We start from the raw sequence: 18,599 nt of genomic DNA on the forward strand, positions 1-18,599 counted from the left end.
TGTTTCTACCGTTATGCTTCACAGTATCTATTGTATTTTCAGAATTAATTATTTCATTTTTTCTTCAACATTTTCAACAAATTCATAAACATTTATTTTTATTTCATCACTTAACAAGATAATGAAGATAACTTCATTTGCTAAGTGTTGTTTCCTTAAAATTGTAACAATGACACATTTAGAATGCTTTAATGCATTTGCAATGAATGAATGAAATTAATTTAGCTATTAAAGAGTACGAATGAGCCTTTCTTCTGGAGTGGAATGGTTCGTACGATCCATGTTTGCTCCGTTAAATTTTAATGATATATAAAAGTAATTCATTATAAATATGTATCATAAATAAAATAAACTGGGAGAACAACAAAAATAAAGAATATATTTCTTTCTATTCAATTTTTTTATTTCTTTTCATAATTTTCTTTTTATTACAATTTAATATTTTTCAACGGATTTATTTACAAATAAAAAATTTTATTTTTTGTGAATTTATTTAACTTCTGCAGGTCTTAGTTATCACATTTGTCTAATTATTTGATAGCATTTTTACAGAGTTTATATTAATTGATGTATGTACGATAAGAATATTCTGAATATGTATGTATGTAGAATTAGTTTTAATTTTAGTATTCACGCACCTAGTGGTACTATTGTGTTTTATTTTACTTTTATTTAAAATTATTAACAATAAACTACTTTGTATAATTTCTCCTTTTTCTTAAATAACTTTAAACCTTTGTAATATAAATAAATTAACAAACGTTTTAAGAATATTAGTTTTATTAAGAACAATTCGAGTAATTCATTCAGAGTTTGAAAATGGGTCTGATTAATAGAAAGGTTACAATATAAAATTATTTTTAATAACAAAAGTACTCTGAATTTCGCGATTTTTGTATGACAAAGGTACATTAATCCTCGACATCTAAATCTTAACTGTTTGGTTCGTTCGTAAAGTTCTTACCAAAAGTCTGAAGAAAAAACAAAAATTATTGTCAACGATACAAAAATATTTTATATAACCAGTCGACTCCACTTTTATCTTCAGTCACAACTAAACAAGAAAATGCTCGTTTAGGCATCCACCGCTTTTACGTACCGAGGTTTACAAACAAATTATGAAACTTTTAGACCAGTGAAGAAACAGTAATTTTTTATATTTTGTTTTTTATTTCGTAAAATTACCCTGCTTGAGCTATACCAAATTATAACAATTAATTCGAACTATGTGTACAACTTTTTCTTTTATACTAAATAATACGACGACCATCGATTAATGTCTCTTCTTTAACCTCTCCCTCAGTATTAACTGTCTCTTCACCAAACAAATTTTCGAATATTTCATTGATTTCCTTTTCGAAATTTGTATCTCTGTCTTGTCCTCCCTCATTGCTACATTCTTGTTTAGAATTATGTACTATAAAATCTGCTACATTATTCCCGTAATCTTCAAGATCGTTTTCTGCTTCTATATTATTAGTTCCTAATTTGTGATCTAATAATATCGACTCATAATATTGTATTGAATCGATTTTTTGTCTGGGTGTTAAACTTTCATATATTCTGGGGTTGCTTTCAATAGATACTTGGCTTAATCTTCTTTCAACTCTTTTACAAAGATGAAAACAACCGCCCAACCATTCCGAGAATAAAGCAATACCTCCTGCCACAAAACCTATACCCAATAAAAGAAACATTCCCTGTGTATCGTCTAAAGTCAGTGCCCTATCTTCTACGACCAGCGCTTTCAAACCATTAGTGTTTGAGTTTGCCTAGAAAATTAAAATTACTTGATTTTATAATCTTTTATACCTCACTCACAGATAACAATTTGCCAGTTGCACTCCTCATAGTACTCCACTCCATGTCACTTTTAAGTTTCTTCAGAAGGCCACTTTGGAAACTTAATAAAACACCTTTGTTTAATACTTCTTGGTAGATAGAGTTTTTTGGATAAACTAACGCGACATTGAATTGTACGAGACACTCTTTGCTGATATGTAACAAAGCACGTTTCGCACTAAAATTAAAATCAATTAATAAGAGCCAACTTTATATAATAAACCTTGTGTTACGTTGTGCTGAAATTTGTTCTAACAATAAAATCCAATTGAGCTCTAGAACCAAGAAAAGCATAAGGCCAAAAGAAAGCTTTAGTTGTGTTTTTTAAGCCCAATTCTACGCTTGGGACTAAATCTAATTTTCTTAATAACTTTTTCGTTGCTTCATCAGATGAATTCGTAAACCAATATTGCCAGCCACCTTTCTCCAAGGTACCTATTTGATATCTTCCAGATAAAAGCTGCTCCACCGTATCGATAACACTCGGATAAATTGGCAATGTGACGAAAGCAATTATGGATCCAGTATAACAAGCAGTTATAATAATCGTAAAAATCCAGTAAAAGCCTAAGAAATTGTTGAATGTTTTTAAAATATTATGTTTTACATTTAATCTGTACTGACCAATTAACAAACGTGTTGTCATTTTTTCACCCTTGCTCCACGACGCTTTCCCCGTAAAAGTAAAACAATTGGTAAAGGTTCCAAACACATACCAGAACATATTTTCTATTTCTTCTGGGTTTTTCATAAGATGTGTTAGGGTGTGTTTTTCGGAGAATGCCAAAGGAAATATGCCCACTAAATATACTATCGTTAAAGCCATCCATACCGTCCAATGAAATGGGCCCAGAATTGCACGGTACCTCGGCAAAGCAGTAGACGTTATAGTGATAAACGCCGCACAATCTTGAGAGTGCCATTGGGACATACCGACTTCATTTATTTTTTCCTGAGTCGTATATAAACCAGCCGCCCCCAAATTTGCCCTACCTTCATACACTTGTTTAGCCACAGCATTCGACGACCTACCGAATCGATTAAAAAATTAATAATAATTTAAACTAGAAAGTGAACTTATGCCTACCCTAGGGTTTCTTCATCTTTAGCAAATCTGAAGTCGGTTGTGAAATTATGGATTCTAGATAAAAGTTCGATTAATCGTATTTCGATTCCATCCCACTCGAATTCACCGTTGACATCTCGACCTCTGGAAAAACATAAAATTGATTTTTGTTTTTTTTTTATATAGTTAAACTTAAAATGATCAGGCTTAAGACTTTCATGACCATTATTTAACTATATATATTTGGAAGTAATTTCAATAACCGTCGACAAAATATAGATACTTAAAACGCTATATTTTGATATTTACTTTCGTATAACGAAAGGAGGCTGATTTGCGATCGATATTATAAATCGATGACCATTAAATCCTTGACTCATTTTAGTGGGAAATAAATTGATTTCGGGCCTGGATAATTTGCCTCTTATCCAGGACGTGAGAACCCAAGGCTGGCTCGAACCCAAAGCGTCCATATATAGTTTGTGGGTATACAAAATGTAAGAACTTTCCTGAAACATATATTTGAATTAATTGCCCACATAAAATATTAGTTGTTGTGGTTTACTTCAGTGGATGTAACAATTCGTTCAGACTTAGCAATTACCATTAGATTTGTAAAACTCTGAGATCTTTCGTTGCTTAAGAACTCAAACACTCTCCATTGAGTCGATCTTGCAACCACTATAACTTTATTGTTATGTTGTTCGCCAATAACGTCTCTACATCTCATCACATCCTTCATAATTAATAAATAACTGACGCAAGTTTTTATATTACTTCGTATATCGCTTACTTTAATTGAATAGTTGGTTGTAATTTGGCCGTGGATATATGTCAGCGGAAAGTTACGAAATAACTTTTCGAGGAACAGATTGTCGTCTGTTTCGGCAAATCTGTCGTATAGAACTATGGGCGTGCATTCAGATAGGTAATCTATTGAAATTTTTCTAATTAACTGGACCAGAGATGGTACCTGATCGAAACTTTCTTCTCCTAAGAACACATCTGACCACATTTGCCATTGGGGTTTTTCATGCGATTTTTGCAACGCCCTTTTCTGAACATACTTTAGAGACAGAGAAAATACGGCAGTGTCGATAGTCACCGTCATCACAATAATATAAACTACGCCAGACAGTTTCATGGTCTGATCGAAACCATTATATTATAAATGGAAAGTTACTCTGATTTTATACGTATGTACTATGATTCTATATTAATTGAATTTTAAATATTTGATTTGAACACCTGTATTTTTATAAACAACGTTATTGAAAATTCTATACAATAATGGAAACGTAGAAAATAATAAACCACATCAGACACCAATCATATAAATTACATAATTATTTCTTTTGGCATCTTTTCTACATCTGTTTAATAGGGAACACCTAAATATTTTTAAATTATTGCAATAAATTGTGAAAATATAATGAATTAATAAAAAGTGTTTTTTATTAATTAAATAAAATGTATATTGGAAATTGATGTTATAACCCATTTAAAAATTAAAATAACATCAACCGAATATCCAAATATTTATTACTATGTTATTCATAATTTTTTATTTAATTTCCTTCCTGGTGAGGTTGTCACCCTCATCAGGAAGAAAAACCGCAGCAGGAAACTTTGGCAGCGTACTCGGGACCCCTTCACCAAGGCCCGGTACAACGCCCTGAGCCGTGAGGTCCGGGCCCGCATGCTTGAACTCCGGAGCTCCTCGTTCCAGGAGTTCATAGCAGAGGCCGAACTTCATCCTCGTCGGACCTGGAAAGTCATAAGATCTATCCGAGGGAGGTGTATGCGTTATCCGCACCTTGTTCATGATGACGTCCAAACGCTAGTCTTCCTGAGTTTAGTGCAGAGCACAATACCATCAGCCGTCTGGTGGACTCTATGACTTTCCCAAAACCTGATAGTGACATTCTTCCTACTTCTCCTAGCGAAGTCAGTGGTATCCTTAAAGGCCTCAATAACCGGAAAAGTCCCGGGCCAGACACCATCCCCAACGTGGCCCTTAGGAAGCTTGCTACCATTCAGGTGGCAATGCTTACTAACATTATAAATGCGATGCTCCGTCTCCACTACTTCCCGAATTTAGGGCTGACCAGCACATCCTGCCGAACGCTCAGTTCAGGATTTCGTCGAGACCATGGAATCGGTCATCAGCTTTTGCGGGTGACTGAGGATATGGCTGGAAGGCGTAACAAGGGGCAACATGGTACCATGTTGCTCCTTGATGTCAAGCAGGCGTTTGACAGGGTCTGGCACGCTGGTCTAATACACAAACTGACTTTGCTAAACTTTCCTTCTTATCTGATCGGCACTATCCATTCTTTCCTTTCCAACCGCTCCTTTCGTTCCAGGGTTGGAAGCGATTCTCTTCTTCGAGAACTATTACCGCTGGTGTCCCGCAAGGCTCCAAACTATCTCCTACTCTCTTCAATCTCTATTGTAGTGACATACCATCTGGTCCTAGAGTTACTATGGCAATGTATGCCGATGACGTTGCCTTAGTTAGCTCCCACAGATGTATAGTTTATGCGGGGGTCCATATTAGGAACTTCCTGCCTAAATTACTCTGTTGGTACTCTCGATGGAGATTGGAGATAAATCCTTCTAAATCTGAAGCTATCTTCTTCTCAAATCGACGAAGGCTGCCACCTAAATACCATATCAATGATTATCAAGTTTAGTGGAGTCCATGCGCCAAGTACCTGGGTGTCATACTTGACAAGAAACTCAGTTTCTCTCCCCAGGTCGCTTTGGTAAGGGGGAAAGCTCTAGCAGCCTTTGTTCCTTTGAAATCTTTCTTCCTTTCTAAACGCCTTTCCTCTTCTCTTAAGCTGCGCGTTTTTAACGCGACAGTTCGCTCTCTCTTCACATATACTCTTCCTATATGGGGCACCGCCGCTCCTTGGCTCATTGGGTCCCTGCAAGGGACCTACATGAGGCTAGTGTGGTCGGCCCTTGGTAGGATTAACTACTATTAGAGCGTATAAGGCGCAGGATATTTTAAGAGAGGAGTTTGATAGACATCAGGATTTGTTTACTTCCGCCCATTTCTTGATGTTATGCACGTCCAGAGCGTTCGCTTATATTGTTGATTCTTGTTGCACACTCCTGATTACATTCATTATCGTTCGGTTTCTATTTTTCGAAACAGGTATTTAATCTAATCATTGCTGTAGATAATATAACAGAGTATATAATAATATTTATATTTTTAGATACCTCGGCAGGCGATGTAGGGTTAGTTCTGACGCAAGTAATGGCCCTATCTGACAGCGTCCAATATGCAATCAGATACTATGCAGACTTGGAGAACCAAATGACTTCGGTTGAAAAGGTCTTGGAATACACGGAGGCCAAAACGGAAACAAAAGCGGGTGATGTTTTAAAAGATTGGCCCAAAAGGGGAAGAGTACAGTTCGAGAACGTCTCTTTGACTTACAGCAATAACGAGACGGTTCTGCGTAACATCAGCTTTACGGTTGAAGCCAGACAAAAAATTGGAATTGTTGGACGAACGGGAGCCGGAAAGTCATCGATAATTTCAACATTATTTAGGCTTTATGAGTTGGAAGGGAAAATCATAATAGACGGAATCGATACAAAGACATTAAGTTTGGAATTTCTTCGACAAAGCATCGCGATCATCCCTCAAGATCCGGTTCTGTTTTCCGGATCCATGCGGTACAACATAGACCCCACGGGAAAATATACGGACAAGCAGATCTGGGAGGTGCTGGAAAAAGTCAATTGGAAACCTGTGATAGACACTCTTGAGTACGAGATTGTAGAAAAAGGTTCCAACTTTAGCTCCGGCCAAAAACAACTCATTTGTCTGACCAGGGCCATAATTAGAAAGAACAGGATTGTTGTGTTGGATGAGGCAACAGCAAACATGGATCCTAAAACGGATGCTTTGCTGCATGATACCGTTAAAGAGAATTTCAAAGACTGCACAATATTCGTTATAGCTCACCGATTGCATTCTGTTATTGATGCTGATCAGATTATGGTTTTGAATCGTGGCGTGATTGTCTAGTGCGATGTTCCAAGTAAACTGTTGGAAAATAAGAATGGTTACTTCTTCCAGATGGTTCAAAAATCTAAAATTTGACATTTTATTTACATCAAATAAAATTGTTTGTGTTTAATAGACCTTTTTATTTCTGATGCCTTCAAATCGAGATGGATTGTGATGATTATTTGTAATAAGCTTTATCGACTTATCAGAGATCTCGTAATTCTAAAAATAATCATGTTAACCAATTTTTACAATGTAATTAGTGATCATCATCCACTCACCGTAAACACAAATAAATTTTAAGAAAATTGCTGTGCTTAATGTTATAATTTGGACGAATTTTAACAATGCCCTTGGTGAGCATTAAAACTACCATTGTGTGTCTGACAATCCATTAAATTCAATCGTGCTACTTTTGTTCCTCACATAAAAATGTAATTTTACTCAGGTAAGTCCCTCGCAGTAATTTCATTTAACACAGCTCCAACTAAAACAATCTGACTTTAGTTATTTACAAACATACCTTATACATTAGATAACCCCGTATTTGTTATGGTTTAGATAACGAGTCGAAATTGGTGTTTTGTCCAACGTTTAATAAGAATTATCTGGTTCAGACGACACTTAACACTATGATTGTCTTCTTACCTACATCCAAATCTCCGTACCCTAAATGAAAGTACACAAAACCACTTCACTTCACTCACTTGGAATCTTAAGTTTCATCCAGTACGAACTGTTCATTCATCACAGTAGAATGAAAAATGTGACCACTCAATTTTATTAGGTTAAAACAGTTTTAAAAAACGTTACCAGAACACGACAGACACGTTGCCTGTTTTTAAATTGTTTTATCTCAGAGGCTGACTTTTTGACGTAAGTTTTAACATATTCTCATGTCTGTATAGGTTTAGTTGTATTTTAAATAAAATGTGTTTCCATAACGTGGTTAGTTGGTTACTTTATTAGATTGTATTGTATATGTACTAATAATATCTATTCAAAGATTACAAATATAAATAAAATTTTCGATATTACTTAATACATACATATTTTTATATTAAATAATCCACTTCAGACAATTAATTCAAACGATACTTTAACTGGGCAAGATAAACTCAAATCAATTCGATGTGTTTTTATCGAATAAAAAATGATTGATAAATGTTTCATTTTGTTTAAAATAATCCTTACTACACTTTGTAACAATATTCATTCACCACCAAACAATCATAACACCTAATTAGTTAATAATTAGTTTTAGATAAGCAAATGGAAAATGAACCACTCCGAAGAAAAAATCCGGAAAAAGGACGCGAGGGATAGATCAAACATCTTTTCAACCATCACATATTTGTAAGTGTTCCAATCCAGTTGTACAATCTGTACTTGTAATTGCTCTTTCACACACAGCTATACGTTTAACCTGTTCAAAAAAGCGTACAAGTCAGAACTGAACGTTGACGACCTGTACCAAGCACCAGATGATCTGAAATCCGAAAGTTGTGGCAAAAGTTTAGAAAAATCCTGGAAGAAACGAAAGGAGCGAAGCAAATTTCCGACAGCCCTCGGTTTATTATGGAGGCACTTTGGCAAGTTTTATCTTTTTCTTGGTGTCGTAGATCTGAGCTTTCACATCTTTTACGCGTACGCTAATCGAAATCGTTTCCACCATCATTTTCTAAAATCCTTTTCTTTCAGAACTCTTCAACCGTTGGCTCTGAGCAAGTTCATCGACTACTTCAGCACCGACACGGAACTCACCAAAGACGATGCGTTTTATTATGCGGGATTGATGCTAGTTTTGAACTTTTGTCGGATATTCTTTATGCACAACTATTCGCTGATTATCATGAAGTTTGCCCTCAAAGTTCGAACCTCTTTTACCGCATTGCTGTACCGAAAAATACTCAAAATCTCACCGAAAGCCTTAAATGACATCAGTTTAGGTAATATCGTCACTATTGTGACTAAAGACGTGGCGTCGTTTGAAAAAAACGTTTTTATGGTGAACGACATGATTTTTTGCACCTTGGAGTGCGGTTACGTTACGTATTTAATCTATTCCAAAATTGGGCCGGTCACATTTGTTGGCATTGGTATTATGATTGGGGTGTTACCTCTCCAAGGTAAGACATCGTTATTTTTCAATTCCAACAACAATAATTAATCAACTTACAACATGTATGTTTGAAGGATTCTTGGCAAAACTTGTCGTAAAGTGGAGGTTAAAAATGGCGAAGAAAACGGACGAAAGACTTCAAGTATTGCAGGAAACATTGTCGGCCATTAAAATTATAAAAATGTGCGTCTGGGAAAAAGCGTTCGAGAAGAAACTGTTCTCGACTAGAATGTAAGCATCAAATAAATTTAGTGACAATCAAAAATGAGCCAATCCTTTTTAGAGAAGAACTGAAATTGATGATCAAAGTCTTTTATTTGCAAATCATAGTCTATTTGATCGGTAGCACCACATCTAAAATAGCATTTTTCTCTACCATTTTGGCCTACATCAACATGGGTTATCCAGCCAGAGCCGAACTAGTCTATTACGTTCTGTCCTGCTTTAGCACAATACAGGGACTGTGGGGCATTTCGATCCCCTACGGTTGGACCAATGCCGCCGAAATGTATGCTGCTTTAATTAGATTAAACACTGTACTAAACGCTGAAGAAGTGGAGAAGAACATTCCGACGCAAAAAATGGATGGTGTAGCTTTGGTTGACTTGGATCAAGTTACGGTTAAGAAAAATTTATTAGAAAAGGTGACAGCAAAAGCTACAAACGGGATGATGGTGGTTGTTACTGGGCCTATTGGATTAGGAAAATCTCTTTTACTAAAGACGATCCTGAGAGAATATTCAGGTGGCTGCTTGAAAGTGAAAGGTTCCATTTCTTATGCCTGCCAAGATCCTTGGTTGTTTCCGACTACGATAAGGCAAAACATATTATTCGGTGAAAAGTACAACGAACAACGCTACAAAGAAGTGATAAGGGTTTGCGCTCTCCAATATGATTTTGATGTGTTGGATTATGGGGATGATACCATTGTGGCAGACAAAGGTATGAATTTGAGCAAAGGGCAACAAGCTAGAATCAATTTGGCCAGAGCAGTCTATCGAAACAGCGACATTTACTTGCTGGACGATCCTCTAACATCTCTAGACGGAAAGATACAAGACTACATATTCAATGAGTGCATCAAAAACTTTCTCAAAGAGAAACTAGTCGTTCTTGTCTCTCAATATGACAAACACATACATCAAGCCGACAAAGTTTGGATTGTAGACGACGGAAAATTGATGGTGGTCGATCATTTCTCTCCAAAACTCACCACAGGAACCACTGACAATTCCAATGGTTTTAACGAAGAAAGTCTATCTCAAGTAGAGAACGAGAAAAATAGCCACAAACCCACAGACATCTCGGTTTACCAAGAATCAACGCAGGAAGGGGCGGTACCCTTAAAGCATTACATAAGTTATATAAAATTAGGAGGTGGATTTTTACTTCTCTTCGTGGTATTTATGTTTTGTGTTGGTTCTCAAGCGACCAGCAGTTACCTCAGCACTCTGTTAACAAAATGGGTGGACTTGAACCAAGAAATTATCAATCTCTCTAACAATACCAACTCCACGGAGTATCAAGAAACGGTTGACGAAAATCGTTGGACTATTAACATGTATATGTACATGTTAGGAGCTTTGGTGTTTATGGATTTTGGTCTTTCGGGTTTCCATCTTGTTTTCGTCAAAAGATCGGCCCAGAAAATTCATAAACTTATGGCAACGTCCGTCATCAATGCGGTCATGTCGTTTTTTGATTTTACCTTTATTGGGAATATATTAAATAGATTTTCGCAAGATTTAAGTATTGTTGATGAACTGTTAGCATTCAGACTCCTCGAAATGTTAAGGGTAACTCCGTAAAGTAACAGTAATTTCAATCATTCTTCCATTTTTTCTTATTATAGGTACCCATCGAGATAATCGCAATAATCATAGTGATCACACATATAAACTGGAAATTTCTTCCTTTATCTTTCGTATTTATAGTCTTTGCTGTTCTTTTGAGATTTCTTTACATACCTGCAGGAAGAAGTTTGAGAAGACTTGAATGCACAAGTAAGTTTACAAAATGTTACTGTAACATTCAGTGTAACATATCCTTTTAGCGAGGAGTCCGATGATTGGGCACTTGAACTGTTCCTTAGAAGGTTTGACGACAATCAGAGCGTTCAACAAACAAAAGATACTCACCAAAGAGATGGACGAACACCAAGACTTGTACACATCTGCGAGATTCATGTCCTATTACACCAACAGAGGTTTCGCTTTCCTCCTGGACGTCACTTGTGTGTTATTGTTGTCCATCATTATAATCAGGTTCCTGTTCTTCGACACTGAAATTTCTGCGGGGAGCGTTGGTTTGGGGTTGACCCAAGTGATGGGGCTGTCCGATACGATACAATGGGGAGTCAGACAATGGTCCGAAACTGAAAACCAGATGACTTCCTTCGAAAGAGTCATGGAATACACAAAAATTAAACAGGAAGACAAATCTGGAAAAACTTTAAAAGACTGGCCGAAAAAAGGCAGCATTAAATTCAAAGATGTGTGTTTGAATTATAGCAAAAACGAAAAAGTTCTGAGGGACGTGACGTTTGACGTCCAATCCGGACAGAAAGTCGGGATCGTTGGAAGAACTGGTGCCGGCAAATCATCAATTGTCTCCAGTTTGTTCAGGCTGTATCCCATCCAAGGCGACATTTACATCGACGATCTGAAGATAAAAGATCTAGCGTTAGATTTCTTAAGGAAGAATATTGTTATCATTCCGCAAGACCCTGTTTTATTTTCGGGATCGATTCGGTTCAATTTAGATCCGAACGGAACGTTTTCCGATGAAGAGATCTGGAGAGCCATCGACAAGGTCGAGATGAAGGATCTGGTAGGAAAATTAGATGATGAGATCTTGTGCAAGTCAGATTTCAGTGCGGGTCAAAGACAGTTGTTGTGTTTGGCCCGTGCCATTATTTTGGAAAGCAAGATCGTCGTTCTGGACGAAGCCTCCGCCAATTTGGATGCAAAAACCGAAAAAATATTACAACGTGTAATCAAGGAGAACTTTTCGAATTCCACTCTATTTTTAATCGCTCACAGATTAAATTCCATTATTGATTCTGACAAGATTTTGGTTTTAGATAATGGAGAAGTCGTCGAGTTTGATTCACCTCGAATTCTGTTGAAGAATATCAACAGCTATTTTTATAACATGATGGGACGTTTTCGACGCGACGTGTAAACAATACTATCAGTGAATTAAAATAAAAACAACAATTTCGTATATATCTAAGCACATTTGCAAAGGATTCCTGTAGTAACAGTGGTGCGAATGACGGGAATTACCTTTAAATGTGAACGTGACAACACAAGATTTCATTATTTAAACATTGTTCACTACGTTTGGAAATTAGTTGTTAAAATTGGTGGAGAAGACTGCAAAAATAGTATTTGTGTTAAATGTGTTAGAAAATTCAATATTAAAAGTGATTTTCAAACCGTAATTTGTGATGCTGGCTCTATAATCTATGTAAGCAATTTATAAATATTTTGAACGTGAATCAATAAATTGTGTTTTGTTATGGAGCTTTATTTATAAAATTATGAGACCTTTCAGTTTATCAACCTTTAGGAGCAAGGTCAATATTTGTCTACACTTCACAACAAAGGTTCAAGTAACTTCAAATTATTATCTTTTTCAGGTTTTCGTAAGATACAAACAAAATTTTCAGATACTACGGATTAATTGACTTTATTAAAGGAACCCTATACAAACATCAAAGTACACTAAATATATATTGTCAAAAACGTCACTCAACATCGGAATATAAGTTTCAGGAAAAAAAATGGAGGAAACTAATAGGCACAAATTAGAGAGATTCGTTAACGAACATCCGATAAAAGGAGCGACTTTCATTTCCCAACTCTTTTTCTGGTACATCCAACAATTGTATAATTGAAATTAAGTTTTCTTTAATAATAATTATGTTATAGTTGGCCTTTACCAATATTTTACAAAGGTCTAAAAACCCAAATGGAGGAACACGACTTATACGAAGTGTTGGAAGAGCACGACTCCAACGAACTGGGAGATAAATTCGAAAAAGAATGGATTAAGGAAGTTGCTAAAAGGAAACCGTCCCTTTGGAATGTGCTTCGACGAGTTTTCTTTTGGGAAACTTGTTTTCTAGGTTTCCTTCTCTTCACCATCGAACTGGGAATCAAGTATAAAAATCATTTATTTAATATTAACTAATAATAAACAATTTCTTAATTAGATTGGTCCATCCGATTTGTTTGTCTAGATTGATGCTCTTCTACGGTCCAAATCAAAACCAAGTGACCCAACAGGACGCTTATATTTGTGCTGGTTTAATAATTTTAGCTTCTTTTTTGAACGTATTGGTTGGTCATCAATTGATGTTCAGAAATTTGAACTTGGGCATGAAAATGAGAGTGGCTTGTTGCTCGTTGGTTTACCGAAAAGCTTTACGATTAAGTCGCGGTGCTCTAATTGACACCACTGTAGGCCAAATGGTTAATTTACTGTCCAATGATGTTAATCGTTTCGATTACGCTTTAACTCATCTCCACAATATATGGGTGGCACCTGTTCAAGTCCTGGTGATTATGATCATCATGTACTTCCTCATCGATCCCGTGTGTCTTCTGGGAATCGCATTTCTATCCCTCTTTATCCCGTTCCAAAGTAATATGAGTACACGTGATGATAATCCATCCATCAATTAAAACACACATTTGTTTCAGTTTACCTCAGCGAATTAACGTCAAGATACAGATTCAAAATAGCATCGAGAACGGACGAGCGAGTGAGACTGATGAACGAAATCATTTGCGGAATGCAAGTGATAAAGATGTACGCTTGGGAAAAGTCCTTCGCGAAATTGGTCGAACTAGCCAGGAAGTATGTGAAAGTACGCAAACTTATTCTGGCGTTACACTCCGTTATCTCCTTGGTCTTGTTTTAGAAGAGAGGTCAGTAAAATCCAAGCCACTTCCTACATTCGTGCACTGCTTCTCTCTCTCTCGATGTTCATGAACCGCACCGCCATTTTTATTTGCGTGCTGTCCTACGTTCTGACAGGTAACACCCTGACCGCTTACTACGTATTCGTTGTGACGGCCTTCTACAACCTCCTGAGAGTGTCCATGACCATGCACTTCCCTTATGCGATGGGGGCGATGGCGGAGGTCAGAGTGTCGATCAAAAGGTTGGAGAAGTTTTTGATGAGGGAGGAGGTGTACGAGAACAAAAGCGTCACTCAGAAACTGAGTCATTTCTCGGAGGCTAAAGGGACAGGTGACTCTGGAGTTTGGATGAAGAACGTGAGTGCGAAATGGTTTCAGCAATCCGAAGAAAACACCTTGAACGATGTCGATTTTTCCATCAAGTCCAACAAGTTGGTTGCCGTTGTGGGACCTGTGGGCAGTGGAAAGTCCAGTCTTCTCAACATTATACTGAAAGAGTTACACATGGTGAATGGGTTTTTGGAGGTAAGAGGTAGAATTTCGTACGCCAGTCAAGAGCCGTGGTTGTTTGGAGGCAGCGTAAGGCAGAACATCTTGTTCGGTGAAAACTTGGACCTGCGAAAGTACTCCGAAGTTGTTAGAGCTTGCTCGTTGGAAAGTGACTTTCGTCAACTACCATATGGTGACAAGACTGTGGTCGGGGAACGGGGAGTGATGCTCAGTGGGGGACAAAAGGCCAGAATTAACTTGGCCAGAGCTATATATAAAGACGCGGACATTTATTTGTTGGATGACCCTTTATCAGCTGTTGACACGCACGTGGGTAAACATTTGTTCGAGGAGTGTATCAAAGGTTTTCTCAAGAACAAAAATGTTATATTGGTAACGCATCAGCTGCAATATTTAAGAGCGGCCGATAGGATTTATGTTGTGGACGAAGGGAAAATGGAAATGTTCAAAACGTACGACGACTTTAAAAAGTCCGATACAAGTGTGAAGGACATAATGGACAACAAAACACAAGAGGAACAGGATCCGAGCACAAGCGACAGGATTACATCCATTACCGAATATGAGACACCTGTCGAAATCCGGGAACAAAAACAAAAAGGATCCGTTGGCAGTGGTGTCTATCTACATTACTTGAAAGCGGCAGGCGGGTATCCTGCTGGTGTTTACGTGTTATTGTTGTTTGTCGTGACTCAATGTGCAGCCAGTCTTGGTGACTTCTTCAACGGATACTGGTACTGAAACTGTTGTTTTTCTATTTTAACCTTTTTGTTTAAATTGTTCTTGTAGGGTGAATTGGGAACAAAAGAAACATGGTTCCGCACAAAGCCGTTGGGACTCTTACTTGTCAACGTACACCTGCATCTTTATCTACTCTGGACTTGTAACAGTCACAATATTAACAAGTCTTTGGAGATCAATGCAATTCATGTACTTTTGCATGAGGGCATCGAAAAGGATGCACAACCGAATGTTCTCTAGTGTTGTGAACGCCACGATGAGGTTCTTCAACACAAACACGTCTGGTAGAATTTTAAACAGGTTTTCCAAAGACATCGGAGCAATCGATGAGATTATGCCGTTGGTAATTTTGGACACCATCCAGGTACAAATTACAAATTAGTTGCTTTTCTAATATCATTTTTCAATTTGTTAGTTTTAGATTGGATTCAACGTGATTTCCATCACTATTGTTGTATCTCTGATCAATCCGTGGACGTTGCTAGTGACTGGGTTGATTGTCTTGGTGTTTTACGTTTTTAGAATTATTTTTTTGAAGAGCAGCAGGAATATCAAACGTATTGAGGCTACAAGTATAGATAAACACGCCTCAATTATTCCAATTAAATAAATTATTTCAGCTAGAAGTCCAGTCTTCACCCACCTTTCGGCTTCTTTACAAGGTTTAGCAACTATTAGAGCATTTAATGCTGAAAGAATTTTACGGAGGGAGTTCGACAATTTGCAGAATATTCACAGTTCTGCCTACTATTTATTCACGGCCTGCAACAGAGCTTTTGGATTTTGGTTAGATATTCACTGCGTTATTTACATCGCAGCAGTCACAATTAGTTTTCTCATTACTGACACTGGTACAAAAAGCCTCTGTTCTCGTCTTGTCAACGTAACATTGTTGCTTTTATTTCAGAGCAATACGGAGGGAACGTGGGTTTAGCAATAACCCAATCCTTGGCTCTAACTGGCATGTTCCAATGGGGTATGAGACAATGGAGTGAATGGGAAAATCAGATGACATCTGTGGAAAGAGTGTTAGAATACACGAAATTGGAACCCGAACCCCAAAGAAGCAGACTTCTAAACGAACAGTGGCCAGAATTTGGCAGTTTGAAGTTCGAAAATGTCTACCTCAAATACGCCGCAGATGAAACTTATGTGCTAAATAATGTGAACTTCGAAGTTCGCCCTAAAGAGAAGATCGGAATCGTGGGTCGGACTGGTGCGGGCAAATCTTCGATAATGTATTGTTTGTTTTTGCTGGCGCCAATCGAAGGGAAAATTTATATCGACGGAGTAGTGACTAGCACGATTTGTTTGGAGCAACTTCGATCCAAAATTTCTATAATTCCGCAGGAGCCCGTACTGTTTTCCGGGACACTGAGGAAAAATTTGGATCCTTTCGAAGAGTACGACGACGAAACTATTTGGTCGGCTCTGGAAGATGTTGAGCTGAAAACCATGGTTTCGGATATGCCCAACGCCCTCGATTCCAGAATGGAGGAGGGAGGTTCAAATTTTAGCGTTGGCCAAAGGCAATTGTTTTGTTTGGCCAGGGCGATCATAAGAAAGAATAAAATTTTGGTTATGGACGAGGCGACTGCCAATGTGGACCCAAATACTGACGAATTGATTCAAAGGACGATTAGGAAGAAGTTTGATGAATGTACTGTTCTGACCATTGCTCACAGGTTGCACACTGTTATGGATTCTGACAGGATCTTGGTGATGGATAAAGGAAGAGTTGTCGAATTTGGACATCCGCATGTTTTGATGAAGAACATTGATGGCATATTTTATGGTATGATTTCGGAAACTGGAAATAATATGGCAAAAAGTCTTATGAAAATAGCCAGTGATGTAAGATGAGATTAATATCTAGCACTAAAAAACCAACCAATAATTGTTTGATTTATTTCAGAACTACAAAAGTTGAAGAATGAGAAATGAGAAACAAAGTTAACTATTAGAATTAAGTGTAAAATGTTTAATTTATTAAGAATTCAATCAATCATCAAACGTTCAAGCAGTGTTTTATTTTATCCAAATCCTTTTATTTTAATTATAGAAAGCACACTGATCAAATCTTGATGCATTATCCAACAATTTCTTCATTGCTTTCTCTTCTTTACATTTTTTCTTGTCCCCTAAAACCAACACTAACATATTAAGAAACATGTTCTAATCAGTTCCATTTACATACTTTTATTCCGTATTTTTTTGCAATTGCGATTCATAAACTTGAACCCAAATCCGACGGGTCTTTGAGGATATAATTCGCAAATCGACGGCAATTCCATCCTACAATCTATCACCCTCCAAGTTCTTTCGGAGTCTAAAATAACGCAACGTTGATGTCTATTTTTCGACATGGGATGTCCCGGTGCCCAAGCTCGAAATTTCGAACAACCCAAATAGGATTCGAAGGCCGTTTCGAACAAACCTTCCTCGTTAAGGTCGTCCAAACCGACGTAAGCAGCTTTGTACCAGTTACTCATCAGATTTCCGATCATCTGAGAAAGACGGTTGGTCCTAGATTCTGATAGAACGTCTGCCAAATCACCCCCATGGTTCTGACAGTTGACAATCGCTTGTGTGTAATTCATGGGATCAGAGATGAACTTGAACAATCCCTCGGATTTAATGCAAGAGGTTTCGGCAACATCTAAAATGAATGAAATGGTATTTGTGAAAATAATAAATAAATAACAAAAGTACTAGTGAGATTTCCATATGCAGAGTAGTAATCAAAACCTGGGTCGAAATCTAAGGAAGCGTTCGACGTGTCCGGACAACCTAAAACCTGACAGTTCTTGGAATATCCTCTGGTATAGTTTTTAGCTTGGGCTGGACTGTAATTGAATGCAAAGCCTCTTCGTTCCTTAACGAAATCCATACAGTCTCGTACATTTGGGAGGTTTTTCCATGCGATTATTGCCTCTTTCGACTTGTAGCAGCTTTTTATTTTGTGATAGGTAATTGTGTAACGATCATTGTTACATTCTCGCAACGTTTGCACACTAATGATTAGATGGAAAACCACCAATTTTGCTAGAGGCATGTTTATTTTGTAATGGACAGTTTGAAGAGGCGAACAGGCATAATTAGGGAAATGCCAGTCATTTTTACTAAAGATGTGATTAGGTTTATGTAACACGTTTATAAAAAACAGGAAATGGGGGAAGGACTGTTCTCAGATACCTGCACCAACAATTATTATTGAAACAATACTTGTTTAAATTATTGATTGCATTTGGTGTGATTCACTGTAGAATCTTAATAGACTTGTTTTTATCATAAAAATATACTAAGTAAATTAAAGTCTTGATTAACGGATGATATATATTTTTATAGATAATA

The 18,599-nt window shown here is 37.1% G+C and overlaps 5 protein-coding genes across 10 annotated transcripts; 3 read left to right on the plus strand and 2 right to left on the minus strand.

The window, feature by feature from the left end:
* Window positions 1-769: 769 nt before the first annotated feature.
* Window positions 770-4,006, minus strand: LOC109594165 (ionotropic receptor 21a). Its single transcript, XM_049966323.1, has 7 exons — window positions 3,474-4,006; window positions 3,218-3,417; window positions 2,930-3,052; window positions 2,467-2,870; window positions 2,076-2,409; window positions 1,822-2,020; window positions 770-1,772 (listed from the first exon to the last, which is right to left on the minus strand). Exons 1-7 carry the CDS (start codon window positions 3,921-3,923, stop codon window positions 1,251-1,253), a joined length of 2,232 nt encoding a protein of 743 aa, XP_049822280.1. The 5' UTR covers window positions 3,924-4,006; the 3' UTR covers window positions 770-1,250.
* A 1,855-nt stretch (window positions 4,007-5,861) lies between these two features.
* Window positions 5,862-7,035, plus strand: LOC126265309 (probable multidrug resistance-associated protein lethal(2)03659). Its single transcript, XM_049966304.1, has 2 exons — window positions 5,862-6,074; window positions 6,139-7,035. Exons 1-2 carry the CDS (start codon window positions 5,978-5,980, stop codon window positions 6,957-6,959), a joined length of 918 nt encoding a protein of 305 aa, XP_049822261.1. The 5' UTR covers window positions 5,862-5,977; the 3' UTR covers window positions 6,960-7,035.
* A 647-nt stretch (window positions 7,036-7,682) lies between these two features.
* On the plus strand, window positions 7,683-12,471 carry LOC109594155 (probable multidrug resistance-associated protein lethal(2)03659). Its single transcript, XM_049965966.1, has 8 exons — window positions 7,683-7,817; window positions 8,200-8,297; window positions 8,355-8,588; window positions 8,643-9,070; window positions 9,138-9,294; window positions 9,347-10,859; window positions 10,916-11,066; window positions 11,117-12,471. Exons 2-8 carry the CDS (start codon window positions 8,221-8,223, stop codon window positions 12,244-12,246), a joined length of 3,690 nt encoding a protein of 1,229 aa, XP_049821923.1. The 5' UTR covers window positions 7,683-7,817; window positions 8,200-8,220; the 3' UTR covers window positions 12,247-12,471.
* Window positions 12,472-12,486: 15 nt separating this feature from the next.
* LOC109594205 (probable multidrug resistance-associated protein lethal(2)03659) lies at window positions 12,487-17,265 on the plus strand. 6 transcript variants are annotated; one of them, XM_049965965.1, is made up of 13 exons: window positions 12,487-12,534; window positions 12,622-12,679; window positions 12,737-12,786; window positions 12,837-12,939; window positions 12,999-13,229; window positions 13,283-13,713; window positions 13,773-13,929; window positions 13,994-15,238; window positions 15,294-15,609; window positions 15,667-15,817; window positions 15,866-16,096; window positions 16,153-17,099; window positions 17,161-17,265. In XM_049965965.1, exons 4-13 carry the CDS (start codon window positions 12,851-12,853, stop codon window positions 17,173-17,175), a joined length of 3,813 nt encoding a protein of 1,270 aa, XP_049821922.1. In that variant the 5' UTR covers window positions 12,487-12,534; window positions 12,622-12,679; window positions 12,737-12,786; window positions 12,837-12,850; the 3' UTR covers window positions 17,176-17,265. The 6 variants fall into 6 exon arrangements, with proteins under 6 accessions (XP_049821922.1, XP_049821921.1, XP_049821919.1 ...); XM_049965964.1 differs by having other exon boundaries at window positions 12,622-12,643; window positions 12,707-12,786; XM_049965962.1 differs by having other exon boundaries at window positions 12,737-12,939.
* On the minus strand, window positions 17,138-18,474 carry LOC109594154 (uncharacterized). Its single transcript, XM_020009344.2, has 3 exons — window positions 17,958-18,474; window positions 17,443-17,904; window positions 17,138-17,386 (listed from the first exon to the last, which is right to left on the minus strand). Exons 1-3 carry the CDS (start codon window positions 18,298-18,300, stop codon window positions 17,298-17,300), a joined length of 894 nt encoding a protein of 297 aa, XP_019864903.2. The 5' UTR covers window positions 18,301-18,474; the 3' UTR covers window positions 17,138-17,297.
* Between the last annotated feature and the right edge of the window lie 125 nt (window positions 18,475-18,599).

Source organism: Aethina tumida, chromosome 4 (genome assembly GCF_024364675.1).
Source record: "Aethina tumida isolate Nest 87 chromosome 4, icAetTumi1.1, whole genome shotgun sequence".
NCBI lineage: Eukaryota > Metazoa > Arthropoda > Insecta > Coleoptera > Nitidulidae > Aethina > Aethina tumida.